This window comes from Vavraia culicis (genome assembly GCF_000192795.1).
Source record: "Vavraia culicis subsp. floridensis unplaced genomic scaffold supercont1.36, whole genome shotgun sequence".
Classification (NCBI taxonomy): Eukaryota; Fungi; Microsporidia; family Pleistophoridae; genus Vavraia; species Vavraia culicis.
In genome coordinates this window covers 43806-62732 of record NW_007360639.1, presented here as the reverse complement: position 1 = coordinate 62732, position 18927 = coordinate 43806, and the positions used below count along the sequence as shown (strand labels likewise).

The window sequence follows — 18927 nt, the reverse complement described above, 5'->3', positions numbered from 1 at the left end:
AGAAAATAAGGAAAATCCCTGTACATTATTAGAGGCGTGTTGCATAACTGATGTTAAACACTCACATGCATGAGTACTTTACTGCAAATAGCTATCTTCTCTCGTTTGCACTAAATATTAAATCAAGTCCTGCTATTGCTATACATCATAAACCATAACCAGCGTTAAACACACCTATTTTATTTCTTACAATTATTTATGTTCGGAAATGACACAATTGAAGCGTAATAGGAGCTGTACGTAAATCTAATATTATTTATACTATAATTATTTGCTGTTCAAACAACATCACTTGTTTTGAATTTGATACTTAGCACGTAAGAACTGTATTCGATCGATTATCATTCAACAGATTGTTATTAATACAGCATCATTTGCAAATAAATACTAATGGATCATATTTATGATTTTTGCATTCAATTCTATTTACAATTCTTGTAGTTTGCAACAGCAAATTTTCACTAATGCTCGACTTCCAAAAACTACTTTGCACGAATTTGACCCTTTTTGATGATAAACCAGCAAGGCTACGTCATAATCATAAATTCCTTGAATTTTAAACAATTGCAATACCGCAAACTGCTCCAAAATATTGACAAAACAAAGGAGTATTACTTAATGAATGAAGAAACAGGCACAAAGATAAGCCATGAACATGTGAAAGAAAAATGTGAAAGAATGATCATGAAAATAGAAAACGAGAAAGAGAAAATAACTGGATTATATTATGTGAGTAAAAAAATATAATTTAATTATTCGTCGGACAAGTGCTTGCGTTTGCAAGTCACATCCTCATTTTCGTTTTCAGTGTCGTTTTTATCAGTTTGTAAATCAACTATTTCACATTCTGCATTTAATCCTCTCCCTTCCAAATTTTTCCTTTTTCCACTTGTAGCATCATTGATATCCGCTGATTTTATCATTGAACTCATGGATGTGTCTTCTTTGTCGGTATTTTGTTTGTTAACCATTACAATTTCTGGTTTTACCTCATCTGCTGAGAAATGTTTTGTCTCCTTTTGCGCAACAAGCCCCCCATCTGTTGCTAAACATTCCGACATATCTACGACCTTGTTTGCCGTAATAACATAGCCTTCGTTATAGTCTCCTCTCACCACAGGATGCATACTCTCGATCGTATATCTCCTACAGAAAAAGTCACTCATTCGCACGTTCACATATAATTTATTATTCAACAAATACTCAAAACATTTTTCTGCATCACCTCTATTCCTTCTGTAAACAACCAATTGATCGTTCAGATGCGAATGAACTTTTTCACACAGGAGTTGGTTTTCCACCGCATCATGGATGTCTGCAAGAATTATTACATCATAAAAACCTAATGTCTCGCTCAAAGTTGTGTATTTGATGGTATAATCACCAACTTTCCTGACACTTTGCTTCGCTCCCACCACATCGATGTTTTTTACGTTTTTGTAAAATGCGGTATACGAAAGAAGCGCATTCTTATCATCATAAATCAAAACACTGCGATCCTTTTCTAAGTAGAATGACAAAAATGCTATGGCACTTAAAGAAAAGGTTTTCTTCCTTTTTGTTAATGAGGAATGAAAAGAATGAGGTGTTAATTCGTGAACAATTATTCTTTTTTCTTTTTTTTCATTCTTTTTATTTTTGTACTTCCTCCTTGTTCTTTCTTCCATTGTCATCTCTTCTTCGTTATTCTTATTGATGTCACTGCCTTGATCATCATTATCGTCATATTTGCTCCGATTCCTGCTAAAGTTATCTTTGTGTTCATAGAAATTGAATTTATCCGCATAAATCACAGCCATATCATTGTCACCTTCGATGCCATTCGCTTCTTTGTGTTTCTTCTCTCCATTTTCTTCTAATTGTTTCGATTCACCCACAAGTGTAAACACATCGTTCTCAATTTTATAGGCCATGTAATATTCTAATCCCTCAAGATCGAGCAGATTAAACTCCTGTCTGTTAAACTTGCACTTCTTATTCTCGATTTTTAGAGGAGCGCTCATGCATCCGTGACCTTCTATCACTACGTAATCATCCTGTTTGATAGTCATAAAAGGGTTGTATTTTAAAAATATGGTTTTCGATCCAAATACTTCAAAAAAGTATGGTTATAAACCAAGAGGGATTTAAAGTTCTGCTTCTTGTAATATACAGGGCCTAATAGATGGATGTAATTTAATTAAACTTTTTTACTAAAACCAAACTTGTCTTTAGTACAACCTTCTATTTTTTATCTGGTGCTCGGTCAAACATTTTTCCTCTCAAACGAACACAAGCCTTTACGCTGTATTACGAACAATCTAAATACACATCTTGCTTTTGCAAGGAACAAACATGATTCTCATGTCCTCCTGTGTGATGAAGCATGTACCTACGTTCAATAACTTGATTTGAAGATCATGCTGAACGAGTATTATCGATTAAAATGGCCAAGAATTTCGTTCCTTGTTGTTTCGAACTATCGCTTCTTCTATCTCACCAGAGCAATTAAATCTTCATATATATTTCACTCTTTGAAAATTACTTTTTACAATAAAAACATTTCACTCGCGATTATCATATTTCTCCTCTTAAAAAGACAAGCCTTTTGATCATTCGTGAACATGTCAATATTTGTCATTTTTCCCGTGCTGATGGATGACTCATACAAGTGAATATATCTGTCAGTATAAACCGAGCCTGCAAATAATGACCCCACAGTGACGTATTAAAACAAAATATTGCACGATATGATTAATGTAACTTGAATTTACATGAGATGAACATGTTATTGTTACTAATTATGTAGTAATAATTGAGGAAGAGGTATAAAGAATAAAATTGTGTAGCAGTCAGCGGAATTGTAGTGTTACCGGTGTCAGCGGATCACCTAAAAAAATGACACAAACCCATAAAATCAACATCGCCCCTATAAATCACCAACAATACAAAAATAATAAAAATTATTTACTCCACCCTTATCCATGACACATCCTTTGTTCGTTCCCTTCACGGTGAAAACCATAACACGAAATACCACGAAGAAGGAGCCTTTTGATTTTTGCAACTCGTTGAAGAAGCTGTGCACGCTAAAATCGGTGGAGAACCTTTTATACTTTCTCAACCACGTAAATTTTGATCACATAGAGGGAATAACCGACATTTCAATATTCAAGGATGGAATTGAGCCATTATGGGAGGATAAGAGCAATATCAAGGGTGGTAAATGGATAATTAAGCTGCGACGAGAAGTTAGCACACGGTTATTCCAGAAATTGTTGATACGGATGGTCCGTCAGCCCTTTGACAAAATAGATGTTAATGGAATTGTGATTAGTTTCAGGATGAAAAATGTTATTTTGGCGGTATGGACTAAGGATTCAACTGGAAAGGATAGTTTTAAAGATGTCTTGATGGAGATCAAAAAAGTTTTGGATGTAAAATTTTTCTTGTCGGTAGAATACAAAGACAACGATGAAAGCTTGAAGGATAACTCATCATTTAGGAACACGAAGAATTTGTACGTGCAGTAAAAGTAAAAGTTTGGGAGGTAGAAATGTTTGATTTTTGCAGATGTTTTATTAAGAAACAAAGTGAGGCATGATCAAACATCGATTTGAAATAAAAGTATTGAGTTTATCTTGTTGGTATGTGAAACACAATCCATTTAGATTAATTTCTGACTTTGTCAGGCTTATAGGGTATTTGCTAGCAGGTAATATTGCCCAAACTTTCCGCAGAAATCAATATTTCAGCCGATAGCTGCATCCATCGCAGCGATTGAGTTATATATATTATTATATTGTGAACCTGACATATTTTTCTAAGTTTACATATTAATTCATCCAAATAGAGCGTGTTGAACGTTAAGTCCAGTCACTTTAACAAAACATCTTTCCTCGTCAAGCTATTTTCTGTGCATCATTGCTCCGATATTTGTGATTATTTCATCCGAATTGCTTGTTTGACGATAACAGTTGTCACAATATGCTAAAATGTGCCAATGGAGAGACAACCAAGTGTTAACTTCAAATATCATGCTACAGATGGTTATTTCCTTTTAATTTGGGACGAAGTAATATTTGGAGCGTTAAATAATTGCGATAAATAAATTTAGCTATCATTAATAAGTAACATTTGTTCCATTAAAAAAAGTTTATGGTAAAGCCATCGTAAATAACTGCTAATAATACATAACAAAAATAATTATTGCTCAGTCACAGCTTTGAAGCAGCGTTAACTAAAAAACAAAATACTTAAAACCACGTGTTAAAAGCAACTGGTCGTATCGATAGTATAAACTTAGTATTTAAACTGGTTAATTTTTTATCTACAAGCTGAATAATGAGTGGTAGAATGTAAATTAAATGTTGCTTGCGTATCCATTAGTTTTTCCGAACAAAGCATGCAATACATTCTTATATAATGTATGTCACGCCTATACTATAATATTATTACTTTCAACAAATTAATTTACTTGTCTCTAATCATTTTTTTCGAGTAATTTTCAGGTTTCTTTGTCCAGCTACCAGTACTTTTCCAATCTAGAAGCACAAAAAACTTAACTTCGTGTTACCATGCCTGTTTTAAATAAAACCAAGAACTCAATATTTAAACTAAGCTCACAGCTCATCTTTAATGTCCTTTTAATGGTGCTTATTTTTATTTTCTACGTTGTAATAATACCACCAATAATAGTATTTCTCCCAATCGGTGTACTCTCTCGCTTCATTATCTTGTTGTTCGTCCGCTAAAATGCAATTAATCATGTCTTGCGCTATCCACAGATCGCCATCTGCTTCTCTTATCACATTAAAATGCACTTTTCCATCTCTTCGCAGCCTAATACGTGTATTACTTATTCTCTCAATTTCCTTTAGTTTACATCCACCTTTTCCTATCACCTTTCCAATTTTGCTTGTTTTATCTGACGGCACATAAACATTTATATCCATTATCTTGTCCTTATGTGATGGTAAATACTTTAGAACAAGGTTATTTATGTGATCTTTGTTTTTGGATGATTTTAGCCGGAGGAGAAGTGTTTTTTCCGCATTGTGAGATTTTAACAGTATTTCTGGATGGACAAATCTCATGAAGGATTAGCCGGATTTAAAATTTTTAAATTACTGCCATAATTAATTATTTTTGAAGACAGGATATCCGCAGTTTCTTGTCGTTTTCTGCCCAAAAAAGAGCACCGGAGTAATTAAAAAAGGGTCATTAATCTATTTAACACAAAACTTTGGTAAAGAAATAAATTAAAAATTTTAAATACACATCGCTTTTGTATCCCAAAACCTGCGCAATTTGATAGTACCGAGTAAAATTGTGGAATGAATGTGCGAATAACTTTTCTATCGGCCGTTAATAACACCTTTACGCATAGCCACTTATACATTTATTAAACATTTTTTTAAAAAAGTAAAATGTATTCCCTCTAAATGGTTCTTGGGATTCCCTGTTATGTCTTAGAATCAACTCGCTACATACAAATATCGCACAAATCACTACTCATATTCGAGAAAGAAGGCAGTCTGATCGATAGTATCAGCCTGGAATCGATCAAATCTCTACATGTAAAAAACGAAGACAAATTCTTTTTACGTATAACATACAGGAACAACCTAGAGCTGGTGTTAAAATTTGACAGTTACCTGAACAGAGACATAACGAAATCACTCATAATATTTGTTGAAAAAGAAATAAAAGAACGCAAGCGAATAGATGTCGGCGATACCGATTTGTACAATGAATTAACAAGCAAGTACCACTTTGATGAAAAGTTATACAGTTCACTGACCGGCGAAATACGCGGGCAACAAATAAAAAATTTCAGTCTTTACGAGATAGAGAGCAAGAACGATCTGCTCAAGTGCTTTATCCAGCAGCCTTATCTGCTACATATTTACGTAGAAATGCAGGTAACGCTCAAGCAATTTTTCAATCTACTGAAGGGCAGCTATTTTTTTGATGATCGTAACGAAAAGAACGCTGTCGACAGACGCATACAAGGTATGTTTGGGGTAGAGCTGAATTTCGCAAGCAGGGTTAACCAACACAATAGGAACGAAGTTGAAGATGTTGAGGAGATCAGCAGCAAGCCATTGGTTGAAAAAGAGATCGCATTCTCACCCATCTATCCATATGAGGAGAACATTATTGAGGAAGCAAGGGAGTTTATTGAACCCGTTCTAAACGGCATAAAAGTTGATTTAAAAGCCGATAACGAGCCGATAAATGATACTTGTGAATATACTAAAGGAAATATGATAAATATTTGTTCTTTCATTTACGAGAACAGGAATTCGGTAAATAAGTCAGAAGAAATCAGGAAGCTGGCGAAAGAAGTTGAAGAAGAAATGCTTAAAAACGTAGGCGAGCATGAAAAAAAAATTTTTGGAAGAGTTGTACCGTCATTTTTCCTAAAAAAATAGCCTGACATAAACTATTGAACACTAAGAAATAATTTTTAGCTGTGGTATTATTTTTTTCTAATATTAAATTACACTTCATCACTTGATTTGGTGATAACATACGTAGATAGTCCTGAGAAAAGCGTACAAAATTATAGTTAAGATTTATTATTCAGATATTTCGTATCATAGGGGAATAATCAGAAAGATTGGTAGGCTAACTTTACCATAGATGAGTCATTACATGGTACCCATTAAACACGTGTAAGAACGGCTTAAACGAGAACCATATAAATTTATTCCTGTTTTACTGGGAAGAATAGTTGGTTGATTCGGAGTTATTATATGCGTTTCCATAGTATCCTTTGTAGTAGTTTTCGTAGTATTTTCTGTAGGAATCTTGCGTGCTATCACTATTGTTCATTGGATTCTCGAAGTATTTTATCAGTTTACCATATCCACCTAAAAAGCGTTTATTGTGTATTATAAGTGGCAATGTGTCGTGTTGAAGAGTACTTTTTAGCGTTTCGTATGTATTCGTCATATTTTTATCCTTGTCGACAAATACGTAGCTGACACCTTTGTCTTTGAGGAGCCCTAGAGCCTTTTTCGTGAATCCGCAAGTTTCCGTCCCGAAAACCACAAATTCCGTTTTCATAAGGTCCAAAAGAGATGGATCCTCTGTGTTTATGTCTGCATCATATCTTGCTCGGTCCACAAAGTTTTCGTAATTATCGAATTTCAAAAAATCAAACAACCCTGAGAATGTACCTTTTGCCAGAATAACATTTAGAAAAAGGAACATTTATCATCTTCTTGGTTCGTTTGAATTTAAATCTTTTTCGTTTCACAATCTGTAACAGTGATAAGACCACATAGAATGATTTGGATTCTTTTTTGTATCAGTCGGAAGAATATTTCTGTTTGTAAAACTATCAGCAGTGTTTTAAGATTAGAAAGCATTTATGTACTGAAAACTAACCTTTGGAGGTGCTGATCAGTTTTTGAGATAGCTGAAAATTGCGAGGTTCGTTCTGCACGATTTCTCACCGTGATGTAGGTGATAAAAGCATAAAACAATAAATGTTAGAAACAATGAGATGGTTGTACTATAATCGAAAGGAACAGAGGGGCACGAAAGAGCCATCCAAGCAATAAATTCTACATATCAGCCGAACAGTATAAAGAGAAAACATAACTTCAAACGGAAGTCACCTTGAAAACGAACATTACATGATTAATAGCAATACAGACAGAGTACAGAAAAAAGGTCATCTCACAATTCCTGTTTTAACGGTGGCAAATTCAAAAAATAGATGTTATATGCTAAATAAATACTGAATTTTTATGATAAACAAATCTTCGATCAAATAATATTTGTGCTCGCTTTCCTTTAACATTCTAATTCCATGAATGTACGGTCTTCAACCAATACATCTCGCTTCTTCGTCCTATCCATCTTTAATTACAAATTTAAAAGCTAACAATTGATCGTTTAAATGCAAATACAACCTATACTAACCAGTAAGATATTATCTTTGTTCATCGTACATGCAAAGTATCAATGTTTTTGTATCATTTAGATGAAATATCACCACTATTTTCGGTCCTTGGCATCATCAACCTAATATTACCAAATAATAATTAAATACAACACATAAACATATTTTTCAGCTATTCACAGCACAGTTTTAATTAATCATTGTTTGTAAATGAACAAAACCGGTATCATTCATATTCATAGAAATGATAGCTCTTCACACATAAAATCGAATCTAAACCAATTTGGATCATCTCAACCAAAGATAACTGCTTCTAATTCCCGAACATTCCTTTCTATCTCATCGGTGAAAATACTGTAACTATAACTTCCTTCTCTGTATGTCTTCATGTCTATTTCATAACTCTGCAATCTCTTCTCGGCTTTTTCCTTGTCATCGTACCGCTTCATCAATCGTTCGTATAAAACATCCTTAGTGTTATAACAGAATATCTTAACATTGTCAAACTCATTAAACTTCGCTGCACCTATTCTATCACAGTCGATAACAATGTACTCGTTCTTATTTAACTCTGATTTGGCTGTACCGTAGTAGTGATTGTCATAAAAGGTCGTCTCGTAAAATTCGTTTAAACTGTTCATTCTTACGAATTCTTCTTTTGTGATAAAATGGTAGTCTACGTGGTTGTTTTCACCAGGCCGCTTCTCACGCGTTGTGTGAGAAACAGAGAGTGAAATATTTTTGTAGTGGAGAATTCGTTTGATCAAGGTCGATTTACCACATCCCGAGGTTCCTGTAATTATTACAAGTTTGGGCATGGGGGTTCATTTATTGCAATATTAATAAAGTGGGTATGATGATATAAAACCTGTCAACGATATTACGGCTTATTAACTATAACTAATTTAAGGGGATAAACAAAAGTATGCTGCAAACATCAAATAAAATGCAGTTGAAAAGCTTTGAAACATATATCTGTAATCTAAAATTCAAGCTACGTTATTTCTGCGCTTTACATTGAATAAAACCAGCCGTTATACTGAATGAGCGTGTTTGTTATAATTATTACTGTCGAGGAACGTACTTTCATTTATTTTTAACGGGCATAAGACGAGGGATTGCTTAATTTATCCCTATATCACACAAAATGGTTAAATAATAAAACATGAAGTACCACAAAAACCACTTCGCTCTATTCTTTGATTAAAGTCCTGTTGAGCACAGTTTAGCGACAAGAAAAAATTAACTTAAATCCTGTAATTGATCACTCTACATGTTTTTCGATCTTTGTTTGATCAAATATCACACCTCATGCTGATGCTGACCATCTAAAAGACCCCCACTAAAAATAAATTACGATGGTCACAGGCAGCGGATGTGTCTTATATGAAGGATTCAATAAATAATTTTATTAACTGAGTCGGCTAATCATTCACGAGAGAGCGGTTCGGCCAGATACGCATGTGTAGCGGTTATACCTGCGTAGTTGGCATAATCTGTACTTCTGTGTGCTTGCGTAGTGTTGCACCGCTATTATTACTCGTATTATTGGTATGGATGCATTGCATATTGTTATTTATTTTGGATGGCCATGTTTTTTTAGTCTCTTACTTCAAATAAGACTCGTCTCTCAATCTGATGTTACAGCTCTACTCTTTTTCGTTGCTAACATGTCTACTAAATGAGGATAACGGCTGTGCAGTGGAGTTACTGTAAAAACGATTTGCATATTTCCAAAAAATATGATCACAATTTATTGTTGGGAATAAAAACATAGAGATGCTCATTACTGTGTTTCCGCTACACAGATTATTTTACAGAAGCTATATTCAATAAATTACAACACCGTTGGTTTGCGAAATAATATTGAATCATTTCATTACAGGGACATTCTGAATTTCACAAAAAAATCACATATCAAGAATTAACTCGTGTACCAGTGGAGTTAGTAGCGTAATTCACGTAAAAAATTGAAGCATTAATTAGGCGTTGTTGCATTTTGTACCAAAATAATTGATGATTTGGACGGATGGTACGACAAGTAACTAACAACAAGACATTAAGAAAGCTGTAATACAGATATGTTTATGTGTTGCCATACACTTAATACCAGCTGCAAATGTTATCAAGATTATAACAACGCATTAAACCCGATAGATAAACGACTCAAATGAATAATCAGTTTTTATTTAGGAACTCCATCGTTTTTTTCCAGGTGCGACTGTCATTCACGACATCAACATGTTTGCACCACGGAATGGTAACCAACCTGCACCTACCTACTCTTGCCAGCTCTTCTGCGTGTCTGATAGGAATTACATTGTCTTGTTTTCCATGTAGTATCAAAATATCATCTCGCTTATCTGAAAACTCCCTTGGTTCACCATTTTGTTCAGGATTTTCGGGTATTTTGGTAATGTTGGCTCTGTTATTAAACGAAAAATTCTTGTTGATCCGTTTTCCTACAAACCAAAGAAGCAAACGGTTACGGTGTAAGTACTCCCTGAGGGATAGAAACGGCGAAAACAATATTATTTTGGAAAAGAAAAACCTTTTCCCTGTTCTGCTGGCATATTCTAATAGCATTGCACATCCCAGGCTAAAACCAACCAAGCTCGGTTTGTTACCTTCCATATTTATTCTTGAAATAAGAGCATCCACACAAGCAACAAAATGATCAAGGCAATGTGTGCTAAGACGATTTTCCACCTTGATGTTCATATCGTAACATTCTTTCTTATAATCTATCACATACCACGTGATATTGAAGCAATTGGCTAGAAAGTCTAATCGAAAGCCTTGCACAAAAGAATATATTGAGGTTCCATGCGATTTAAACAGTACGATATGTTTTGTGTTTTCGGTGGTTTCTCGTGGTTGCAAAAATAAATAGTCACAATTCAATTCGCTGATTCTTCTTCGTTCATATTCACAATAAAGGTGGCGTGTCAGTTCAGATTCTACTTCAACAAAAACCACGGCGCGTATGACTCGATCAATGAATGACAATTTATTTGATACAAATAAATTTTTAAAAAATCTGTAAATGAAATTAATGAATTCTTCGCACATATTTACAATTTTCCTTGCACATTGCTTAATAACATCAAAAAAGTAGCTTGCCATTTCATAAATTCTATATCTGTTAGTATTTCTTCGTTTAATTTGCATAATTTTTATTTTCGCCTCCTTTAATCAGTAACCCCTCTCAAATGATTCATTTTGTACGAATCTTTTTGGGAATGCTTTGATGGGAAATCATTGGCCCGATACAGTGTGATATTTGAGGCGATAAATAAGTGTACACTTGGTAAAAAAGATTATTGGCCGGACATCGGAGACACATACTATGGAAATGTGTTGTTTTTACTGATTCAATATTTTTAATCAAAGTTATTTTTGTTCCAAACCATATGTAATACATCTTTTTATATATTTTACGAATGATCTCAAAGTGTGATCAAGTATAAATATTTGGGTAAGTTTTCGCTTCACAATAGTAGTTCTCTAGCTTTGTTCTGATGAACAGGCCTAGATGGTATGATTTTACTCTCAGGTGCTCCATAAAATAAGATTTTGTTTTCCTGCAACGATGTAATATAACGAATGAAAGCTCGCATCCAGAAGCATACATAAAAAGAGCAGGCTTCAATGATAAGTGCAACTTCAACCAACAAATGTGAATTACTGTCAAATCCACTACAAAACTGCTATACTTTGCACACAATATAGTACGTAGTAATACTGTTAAAAACCAATATAATGAGCAATGTGGATGCGAGTACTATGACAAAATATAGTTGAATTCGCTCTAGAACATAGCTAAAGACGAGCGATCAAACTTATTGCGCATAACTGACTTACAAAGCCTAGCTTAGTACAGGGATTTAAAGTGTAGACTCTGATACGATTTTGGTGCACAAAGTTATGATATCAGTCTGTATTTTTAGATAAACCTTAGGAAACATTGATACGTGATAGAAGAGCTGATTTTATGTCCCAGATCTAGTATTTATCACGTTCATTGGCCTATTCCAAGATTTGATTCCTTTTACAAAAAATCGTTTATTTTATTGCTTAATACATAATATTGACTAAAAAACAACATATTTCTCTAATCCGCCAGGACTGACCATAACCGTTGGATTGTGATGCAATTCGATTCAATGTTTTCTGAGATGGAGCCATTCAGATGATACATCGTACGAGTGTCCCGTCAAATAATTTGAGGATTGTATCATGTGTATATCTTCCAAACCACAGGGCATTTGATTTATTTATTTATGGATCATATCCTAAACATTATTTTTTGCTAGCAGGGCCCTTAATGAAATACGAAGAGTACGAAAAGTTGCTGAATACTTTGGGTAAAACCGATAAAATAGCACAAAATTTGAATCAGATATACAAAAAGATGGAGAGTAACACACAGAATACTCCCACAACTGTTTTACAAACGTTTGAACGGTACAGCATTCCTAAAAAGAATTTGGAATACGCAATAAAGTTCCATGAAGACTACATTAAATACTGTGAAAATGTAAATGAAAGCGTTTTAGTGATCAAAGATTATAAGAAAGCGAATGATACCGACATAAAGAAGGATTTGGAGGTAATAGAAGCGTATGAGAATATTAAGAACAGCAATAAGAACATTAAAATGTATAAGAGCATCGGCATCGTGAAGACAAAAATTGAGAGCTCTGAAACCGCGCTAGCAGGCATTTACAACAGCATTAGAAAAAGATTTTTTTTATTGGTAAAGGAGAACATGCTGATCGAGGTGGATGGTCTTAACAGGATATCTACATTTCTGATAACTTATGGAGAAAAATCGGAAATTGCTGAAAAATACATGCAGACTTATTTCAAGGAGTTTAATTTTAGGGATGCACTTGAAGATACCGATGCATTTGTTAAGCGTGTTGCCGACAGTAGCAAGTTATTCAACGATATTAGGGAAATGAACATATTTCTGTTTGATACGGCAACATACGAATTTCTTAACAAAAACATGATAAATTATTTAAGAGAAGACATGAAAACTAATATAATGAGGTTTATGGACCTGATCGAAAGGAGAAAAAATCTAAAGGATATTTTCATGATCATAGATCTCTACGATGTGGCAAAGATAAATGGTATCAGTTTACTGGGATGCATGGATTGTCTGTTACATCATCTTATCCGCTACATCGAAAATGTAAATCAAATCGATAAAAAATTTGAGGTAGAGAGCTTCGTAGTATTCACCACCAAAGTTATAAATTCTCTTAATTCCCAAGTAGCGCAGGACTACGTAGAGAAATACGGTGAAAATCTGAAGGTTAAAGAGCAAGATGAGTTAAAGGATAAGATATTACTAACTTTATACATGAAAATAAAACATTTGTCCCTGAATGAAAATGAATTAAACAAAAATGTGTACCTACTCAATAACATAAACTACATTATGAAGACCAGGAATGCAATTGGTGATAAAATGCTTTTTGATGATATTCAGATCTACAAGAAAGGTATTATTAGTTATTTGAGAGATGAAAGTGCTAATTACGGGGGCAATTGCACCGCTTTTATCGATAACACACTTAATTTCTTCACACAAACAAAGATACCAAATGAAACGCGAAATTACGTTTTGGAAAACGTAAAAAAAATATTTAAAGATCTGAATAAACGTGCACCGTACAATGGCGACTTTGAAAAGATCCTGAAAAGGCTTGATAATCTGGAACTTTCATAACACGTAAATTAAATCTATTATTTGATGTATGGATAGACTTACTAGATTTCTAACAAGTATATGATAAAATTCTTTGTTTATATTGCATTTCATGTATTCTAACAATGTTATTATAATAACACGATTTTAATGTATTGCAGCATCTTAAATTGTGCTATAATTGAGATGTATTATATTAGATTACTTAGATGTGAGTGAGACAGGATTTTTCACGATTTTGTATTCGAATTAGTAAAGATGCGAGTCGTGTTGCATAGCTCGCCACAAACAATGCTAATTGTTCTCCCATAAGCACATAGCTCAGTTGGGTCGAAAATTCAAAGTTTAAACGCGCATTCCTTTCAAAAGGAATGCGCGTTTAAACGCAAAAAAACTTACAAGTTGTTGATTTGCCACAACCCATTAAACGAGCGGCAAGAAACATAATTATGAAAAAAGGTTATACGTTCGAAATAACAAAGCATACGCTACATTTTCATGAAAATGCATCGATTTATGGTTTGTCATCGACTGACAACCATCTTCTGACGGCCGGTTCTGATTGTACAGTACGGTGCTGGCATATTGTCTTGAAACAAAAAAAAACAAGAATATTCTGTGTTATCCAGATAATAGCAGTGTGAGCTTCGTATATTGTTGCACACTGACATTGCCGAATAGTGTCAACATAATACGCTCGCACGGCAGATATGTGGCGGCCGGAACTACAATGGGAGAGGTATACATCTTCAAAGAAAAAGGATGTACATTTGAAGAATGTGCTATACGAGGTGGCGATGGCGACAGCTGCAATGAAATTGTTTTCGTTAGACGGGAAGTGGTGGTATTTGCTTTCGAAAGTGGCAGGCTAATGATGTACGAAATAATTGAGAACAACGAGCAAGGAGATAAGCAAGAGGAGGAAAAGGCAGTTGGTGAAAGTTTAGGTAAGAATGGCATTGATGGAGAAAAAATGGACAAGGATGCTCAAAATCATCACAGTTCTGATGTAAGAACACAAAATAATAGTCAAATGGTAGAAAATGGTTCTAAAACTGTTGCGAAAAAGAAGATTAAGCCCTTGAGAGTCGCAAAACTACTTTCGTATAAACTACTCAATGTTATAAAACCACATTCTCTCTCCATACAAGGTCTGGCTTACAATGCCAAGTATAACATTCTCAGCACGTTCTCTAAGGATAAAACAATGAAAATTTTTTATATCACAAACAAAATGACACTTCTGGGAAAGCTTAGCAACGCATTCGCTGATGAACAAGAAATGATTCTGTTCAGGAGATATAAATTTTCACATGACAATGAATTTCTGTATGTTGGTGGATGTATTGGCAATTATCTGCACATTTTACATTTTCCGTTCTGTGGAACGTGTCTTTTGGGCAAAATTGGCCCGTTTGAAGCACATGTGAGTGTAATTTATGAATACGGTAAGAAAGAATGCTCTGAGTTGTCTGAAAAAAGAGCCTTGGAATCTAAAAATGCGAAACAGGTTAGGGAGCGATGGAAAAAAATTATAATCGATAGTTGCACCGGGGCGGGAGAGGCAGATTTTGAACACTCGAATTTAGATCCAATAAAAGAAGAAATGTGTACTTTGATCAGCAATATAAGCGCAAGGTTGGGTTTGAGTAGTGTATTTGAAAAGGAAAATGTTCTTAATGGATTACCATTAAAAGAAGTACTTTGTGACAAGTCACAGTCAAATGATCCGGTTTTTAGTAGCGGAAAATTTAAAAATTCAAGTCGAAACGCAAAGGAGGGAGGGCACGCTTTAAACAGTGATAAAATAAATGACAAACCGTTGAAGTATGAACTGAACGTAGAAAAAAGTGGTTTGTGCTACAAAAATCGTGATGAAGCACAACAATTAGATTCTGAAGTGACAAATAATGCTATGATGGATGAAAAAAAAGATGAAAATGATATAAATGATTCATTCAATATGGACGATTATAGCTTTACAATATCTAATACAGATAATATGGTATTTTTTGCGGTGAAAAACCATTTATATTGCATGAATCGAACTGGTATCGTGTGTAAAATGGAGAATGTATGTTATAAAGGTATAACTGATATAATGGTGCATAAAAATGTGGTGTTTATTAGTAGCGTTGATGGATTGCTCAGCTCTGTTAGATTTCTAGATTAAAATTCTGGCTCACCGTGCAATTAGAACGTATGAAAATGTAAATATGTTTTGAAAAATGAGCAGATGCTCATAGAATCAGCTAATTTTTCTGGTATACTTGCATTATATCCGCTAGCGTTTAGCAAATGATGAGTGTTCAGCATCTAACGAGCCTGAGAAAAAGTTCATCGTTATTCCTAAATAAATTTTCAGGTGTTGTAGCCACCAGAGCTATGACACACGTCGTTAGCATTCTAGTGGCAGAAAATCAATAAAAGCATCTAATCCTAGAAACACAGTGAGCATATTTTGTCATCAAATTTAAATAAAGATTGTGTGTTGGAGGCACTTATTTCTTTTTTGTACTCCTATTCAATAGAGGACTACCGCAATACCCAAAATAAACTTGAAGAGAAGAATGCTACGAGTTAGTCTAGTCAAGCGATGTACATCTTTTTATACTTCACCCTCTTTTATATGTAAATACCGCCTGGTCTATAGCTATGATCTAACGTAACATTGCCAAAACTCCTTTTTCTCGCTACAAGAGTAATAATCATTAATTTATTTAGTCCGTTATCTAGTGAGCTTTCCAAGCTACGTGACCGGTGCAATATAATATATAGTTTGTTCCAAAAGAGAAAGATGTATACTACCAGGTATTATTTATTTGTTTATACAATTGTAATCAAGCACAATAATTGGTTCTTTTCATCGGAAATACATTGTAAAATGTTCAATGTGGCTGAAAATGGCATTAAAAGCTTACTGCAATGATCCGTTATTAGTGAAAGACAAGATATTATTTCCAAGCAGTGATCAACCACAACAAGACAAATGATATAAAACCGAAAATTACATGTATACACCTGAAGTTCAAAAATAAAATGGTGGTTTGAAGCTTATTGAGTTGGTTCTACAACCAGGTGTAATAAAAATGATGTGTTTCTCGGATATAAACATCACATTGTGGAGGCCCTGTAGTTCTATCTGAAGTACACGTTCAATTTAAAAGAAAAAGTTTTGATGTCTAACAGGAAATGGCTTATGAAGACCACGACTTACAGAATAATGCTGTGAAATCTTCTAAAACCTCGAAGCCTACGTTCTTCAGCTTTCAATTTGCTCGATAATAGCCTTCACTACCCATCTCCAGTTGGATACTCTTGCAATCGAGCATTTAGCGGATCAGTAAAGGTCAATTACTTAACTAGCAGGTTTGAGCCATCAGGCTTCTACAACATAAATATCTTGTTTCAAGTTTTCCGCTCTAATATTGACAACAAAGGTAGGGAGGACTGAGATAAAAGTTGATTTGACATTTTTTGTTCCATAGAACAGTGCTGCTTTAACTTAAGTCACCACAAAAACTTCTTGTTTCAAATGTAATGTCGGGTGAACCAGACTCTCTGGTACGACCTGACGAAGCATTTAGACTAAGGATCTCTGATGACTGAGTAGACAGACCAATAGATACCGTCTCAGGGGTCCAAGATTGAACTCTCCTGTGTAAGAAGAAGATTTGATCGATACATGCTTTCTAGAGAAATGGACATGATTTACAATAGCCAAAGACGAACATAGATAGTGGAATCACATGCATTCATTTTGACTCATGTAGGCGTTATGTGCGTGGTGGTAGATGAGTTTGGTTAAAGAAAATTTGGTATAGATTATATATCCTTCCCGTGTTTTGTAGATCAGAAACATAAGTTCAAAGATTAAAAGGCTCTAACTCATCAAACAGATATTAAATGGTGATGTGAATCAGGAGTACCGAGCCTTAAGTTGTTGGAGCGAGCTTGAACAATAATGAACAACTACTATCGGTACCAGCGCACTTACAGGAAGAATCATAGGTTTTTCTACAGTACCAACACAGAATTGTGCAAGAATAAGCTAATGGCTAGAATGAATTCCAAGAAGCATATCTTACACAATAGGCCTGTGCTGGCAGTATTAGACCGTGCCACTTTTAAAAATCTGCATTTCACTTTTCTTTAGCTGTTTTCTTTGGTTGTACAGCGTTTGGCCGAGCTAAGAAATCTATTAATGATAGTAAATCGCGTCTTTTTATATTTGTGGATAGTTGTTTTAACACAAACTATGCGTGTTAGTTCAAAAAACTGCTGAGAATGACAACAACCAACGATCTGGCAGTGAATAACAAATACACACCCAGAACCGATAATGAATACGTTTAATCGAATAGGTGTGTGATCAGAATGCATCATAGCACCTGTCACTAATAAAACTAGCATTCATTTCAAGCACTAGCACCTACGTTTTTTAGAACCCTTATCATCGTTTCCTGACACCTGTATTATCCACAAAATATTTTGGAAAAATAACGAACTGTTCTGTAAACCGTCAGCTACTCCCATGCATTCGTTTAACAGTTTTTGCAGAATTTTTGCAAAATATCCGTCTTATATACGATATCGTTCTCATTTTTATTTTGATACGGAGGTACCATTAAATGGTAATTATCGCCGTATTCTCTACGTAATGATTGTGGTTGTTCGGTCCATCCGAGATTTTCGGCACTTGTAGATGCTTTTTCGTCAACTGACGCACCATGTTTCGCGCTATGATGCGTATTCGATTTGATTGTGCTTTCGAATCTTTTCATCTTGCTGTACCGTTCTGTATGAGAAACGTTTTGACGCGCATCTGCTTTCACCGGATCATATGATCCTCCTACCACTTCTTGCTCTTCTCCAACATTTGCATTACACGATTCACTCCCACCTGCCATCATGTTATTTTCTCCGTATCGTACATTTTTTGATAAATCCATCATCAGAACAAGTCTTCCAACTTCCGACATGCTATCTGCCAGTGCCTTAAGTACTTGCCTTTGCACTGCCATAACTTCGCTGAAATTACTTGATATGTTCTCAGCAGCCTGTTTCATGTCTTGTGGACAACGTACATACAATTTACCAATCACTTGGTTCATCAGTTGCGTTGCAAGGTTTAATTCGCTAAAAACACATTCAATTTGCTGTGCGATAACCTTGCAATTAACATACAATTCAATAAAATTACGATCTAACAACACGTATTTCATACCAATGCATACGTAGCGGATAGTATGAAGTTTATATGGCAGTTCATGGATGTAATTCTTGCAATGTTGAACTAATCGCGCGT

General features: G+C 34.6%; 10 protein-coding genes across 10 annotated transcripts; 4 read left to right on the top strand and 6 right to left on the bottom strand.

Moving 5' to 3' along the window:
• Positions 1-752: 752 nt before the first annotated feature.
• Positions 753-2051, bottom strand: VCUG_01933 (uncharacterized protein; the record flags this gene model as incomplete). Its single annotated transcript, XM_008076755.1, has 1 exon — positions 753-2051. The coding sequence occupies one exon, from the start codon at positions 2049-2051 to the stop codon at positions 753-755; it is 1299 nt and encodes a 432-aa protein (XP_008074946.1).
• Positions 2052-2963: 912 nt separating this feature from the next.
• Positions 2964-3615, top strand: VCUG_01932 (uncharacterized protein; the record flags this gene model as incomplete). Its single annotated transcript, XM_008076754.1, has 1 exon — positions 2964-3615. The coding sequence occupies one exon, from the start codon at positions 2964-2966 to the stop codon at positions 3510-3512; it is 549 nt and encodes a 182-aa protein (XP_008074945.1). The 3' UTR covers positions 3513-3615.
• Positions 3616-4457: 842 nt separating this feature from the next.
• VCUG_01931 (uncharacterized protein) lies at positions 4458-5175 on the bottom strand. The gene has a single exon (XM_008076753.1). The coding sequence runs from the start codon at positions 5073-5075 to the stop codon at positions 4626-4628; it is 450 nt and encodes a 149-aa protein (XP_008074944.1). The 5' UTR covers positions 5076-5175; the 3' UTR covers positions 4458-4625.
• A 248-nt stretch (positions 5176-5423) lies between these two features.
• VCUG_01930 (uncharacterized protein) lies at positions 5424-6502 on the top strand (the record flags this gene model as incomplete). Its single annotated transcript, XM_008076752.1, has 1 exon — positions 5424-6502. The coding sequence occupies one exon, from the start codon at positions 5424-5426 to the stop codon at positions 6414-6416; it is 993 nt and encodes a 330-aa protein (XP_008074943.1). The 3' UTR covers positions 6417-6502.
• Positions 6503-6560: 58 nt separating this feature from the next.
• On the bottom strand, positions 6561-7263 carry VCUG_01929 (uncharacterized protein). The gene has a single exon (XM_008076751.1). The coding sequence runs from the start codon at positions 7198-7200 to the stop codon at positions 6703-6705; it is 498 nt and encodes a 165-aa protein (XP_008074942.1). The 5' UTR covers positions 7201-7263; the 3' UTR covers positions 6561-6702.
• Positions 7264-8066: 803 nt separating this feature from the next.
• Positions 8067-8715, bottom strand: VCUG_01928 (uncharacterized protein; the record flags this gene model as incomplete). The annotated part of the gene is made up of 1 exon (XM_008076750.1): positions 8067-8715. The coding sequence occupies one exon, from the start codon at positions 8713-8715 to the stop codon at positions 8191-8193; it is 525 nt and encodes a 174-aa protein (XP_008074941.1). The 3' UTR covers positions 8067-8190.
• Positions 8716-10075: 1360 nt separating this feature from the next.
• Positions 10076-11082, bottom strand: VCUG_01927 (uncharacterized protein; the record flags this gene model as incomplete). Its single annotated transcript, XM_008076732.1, has 1 exon — positions 10076-11082. Exon 1 carries the CDS (start codon positions 11066-11068, stop codon positions 10076-10078), a length of 993 nt encoding a protein of 330 aa, XP_008074923.1. The 5' UTR covers positions 11069-11082.
• A 1137-nt stretch (positions 11083-12219) lies between these two features.
• Positions 12220-13640, top strand: VCUG_01926 (uncharacterized protein; the record flags this gene model as incomplete). The annotated part of the gene is made up of 1 exon (XM_008076749.1): positions 12220-13640. Exon 1 carries the CDS (start codon positions 12225-12227, stop codon positions 13638-13640), a length of 1416 nt encoding a protein of 471 aa, XP_008074940.1. The 5' UTR covers positions 12220-12224.
• A 418-nt stretch (positions 13641-14058) lies between these two features.
• On the top strand, positions 14059-15932 carry VCUG_01925 (uncharacterized protein). Its single transcript, XM_008076731.1, has one exon. It carries the CDS (start codon positions 14350-14352, stop codon positions 15790-15792), a length of 1443 nt encoding a protein of 480 aa, XP_008074922.1. The 5' UTR covers positions 14059-14349; the 3' UTR covers positions 15793-15932.
• Positions 15933-18163: 2231 nt separating this feature from the next.
• Positions 18164-18925, bottom strand: VCUG_01924 (uncharacterized protein; the record flags this gene model as incomplete). The annotated part of the gene is made up of 1 exon (XM_008076748.1): positions 18164-18925. A coding segment is annotated over one exon (762 nt), but the record flags the coding sequence as incomplete, so codon positions are not given.
• Between the last annotated feature and the right edge of the window lie 2 nt (positions 18926-18927).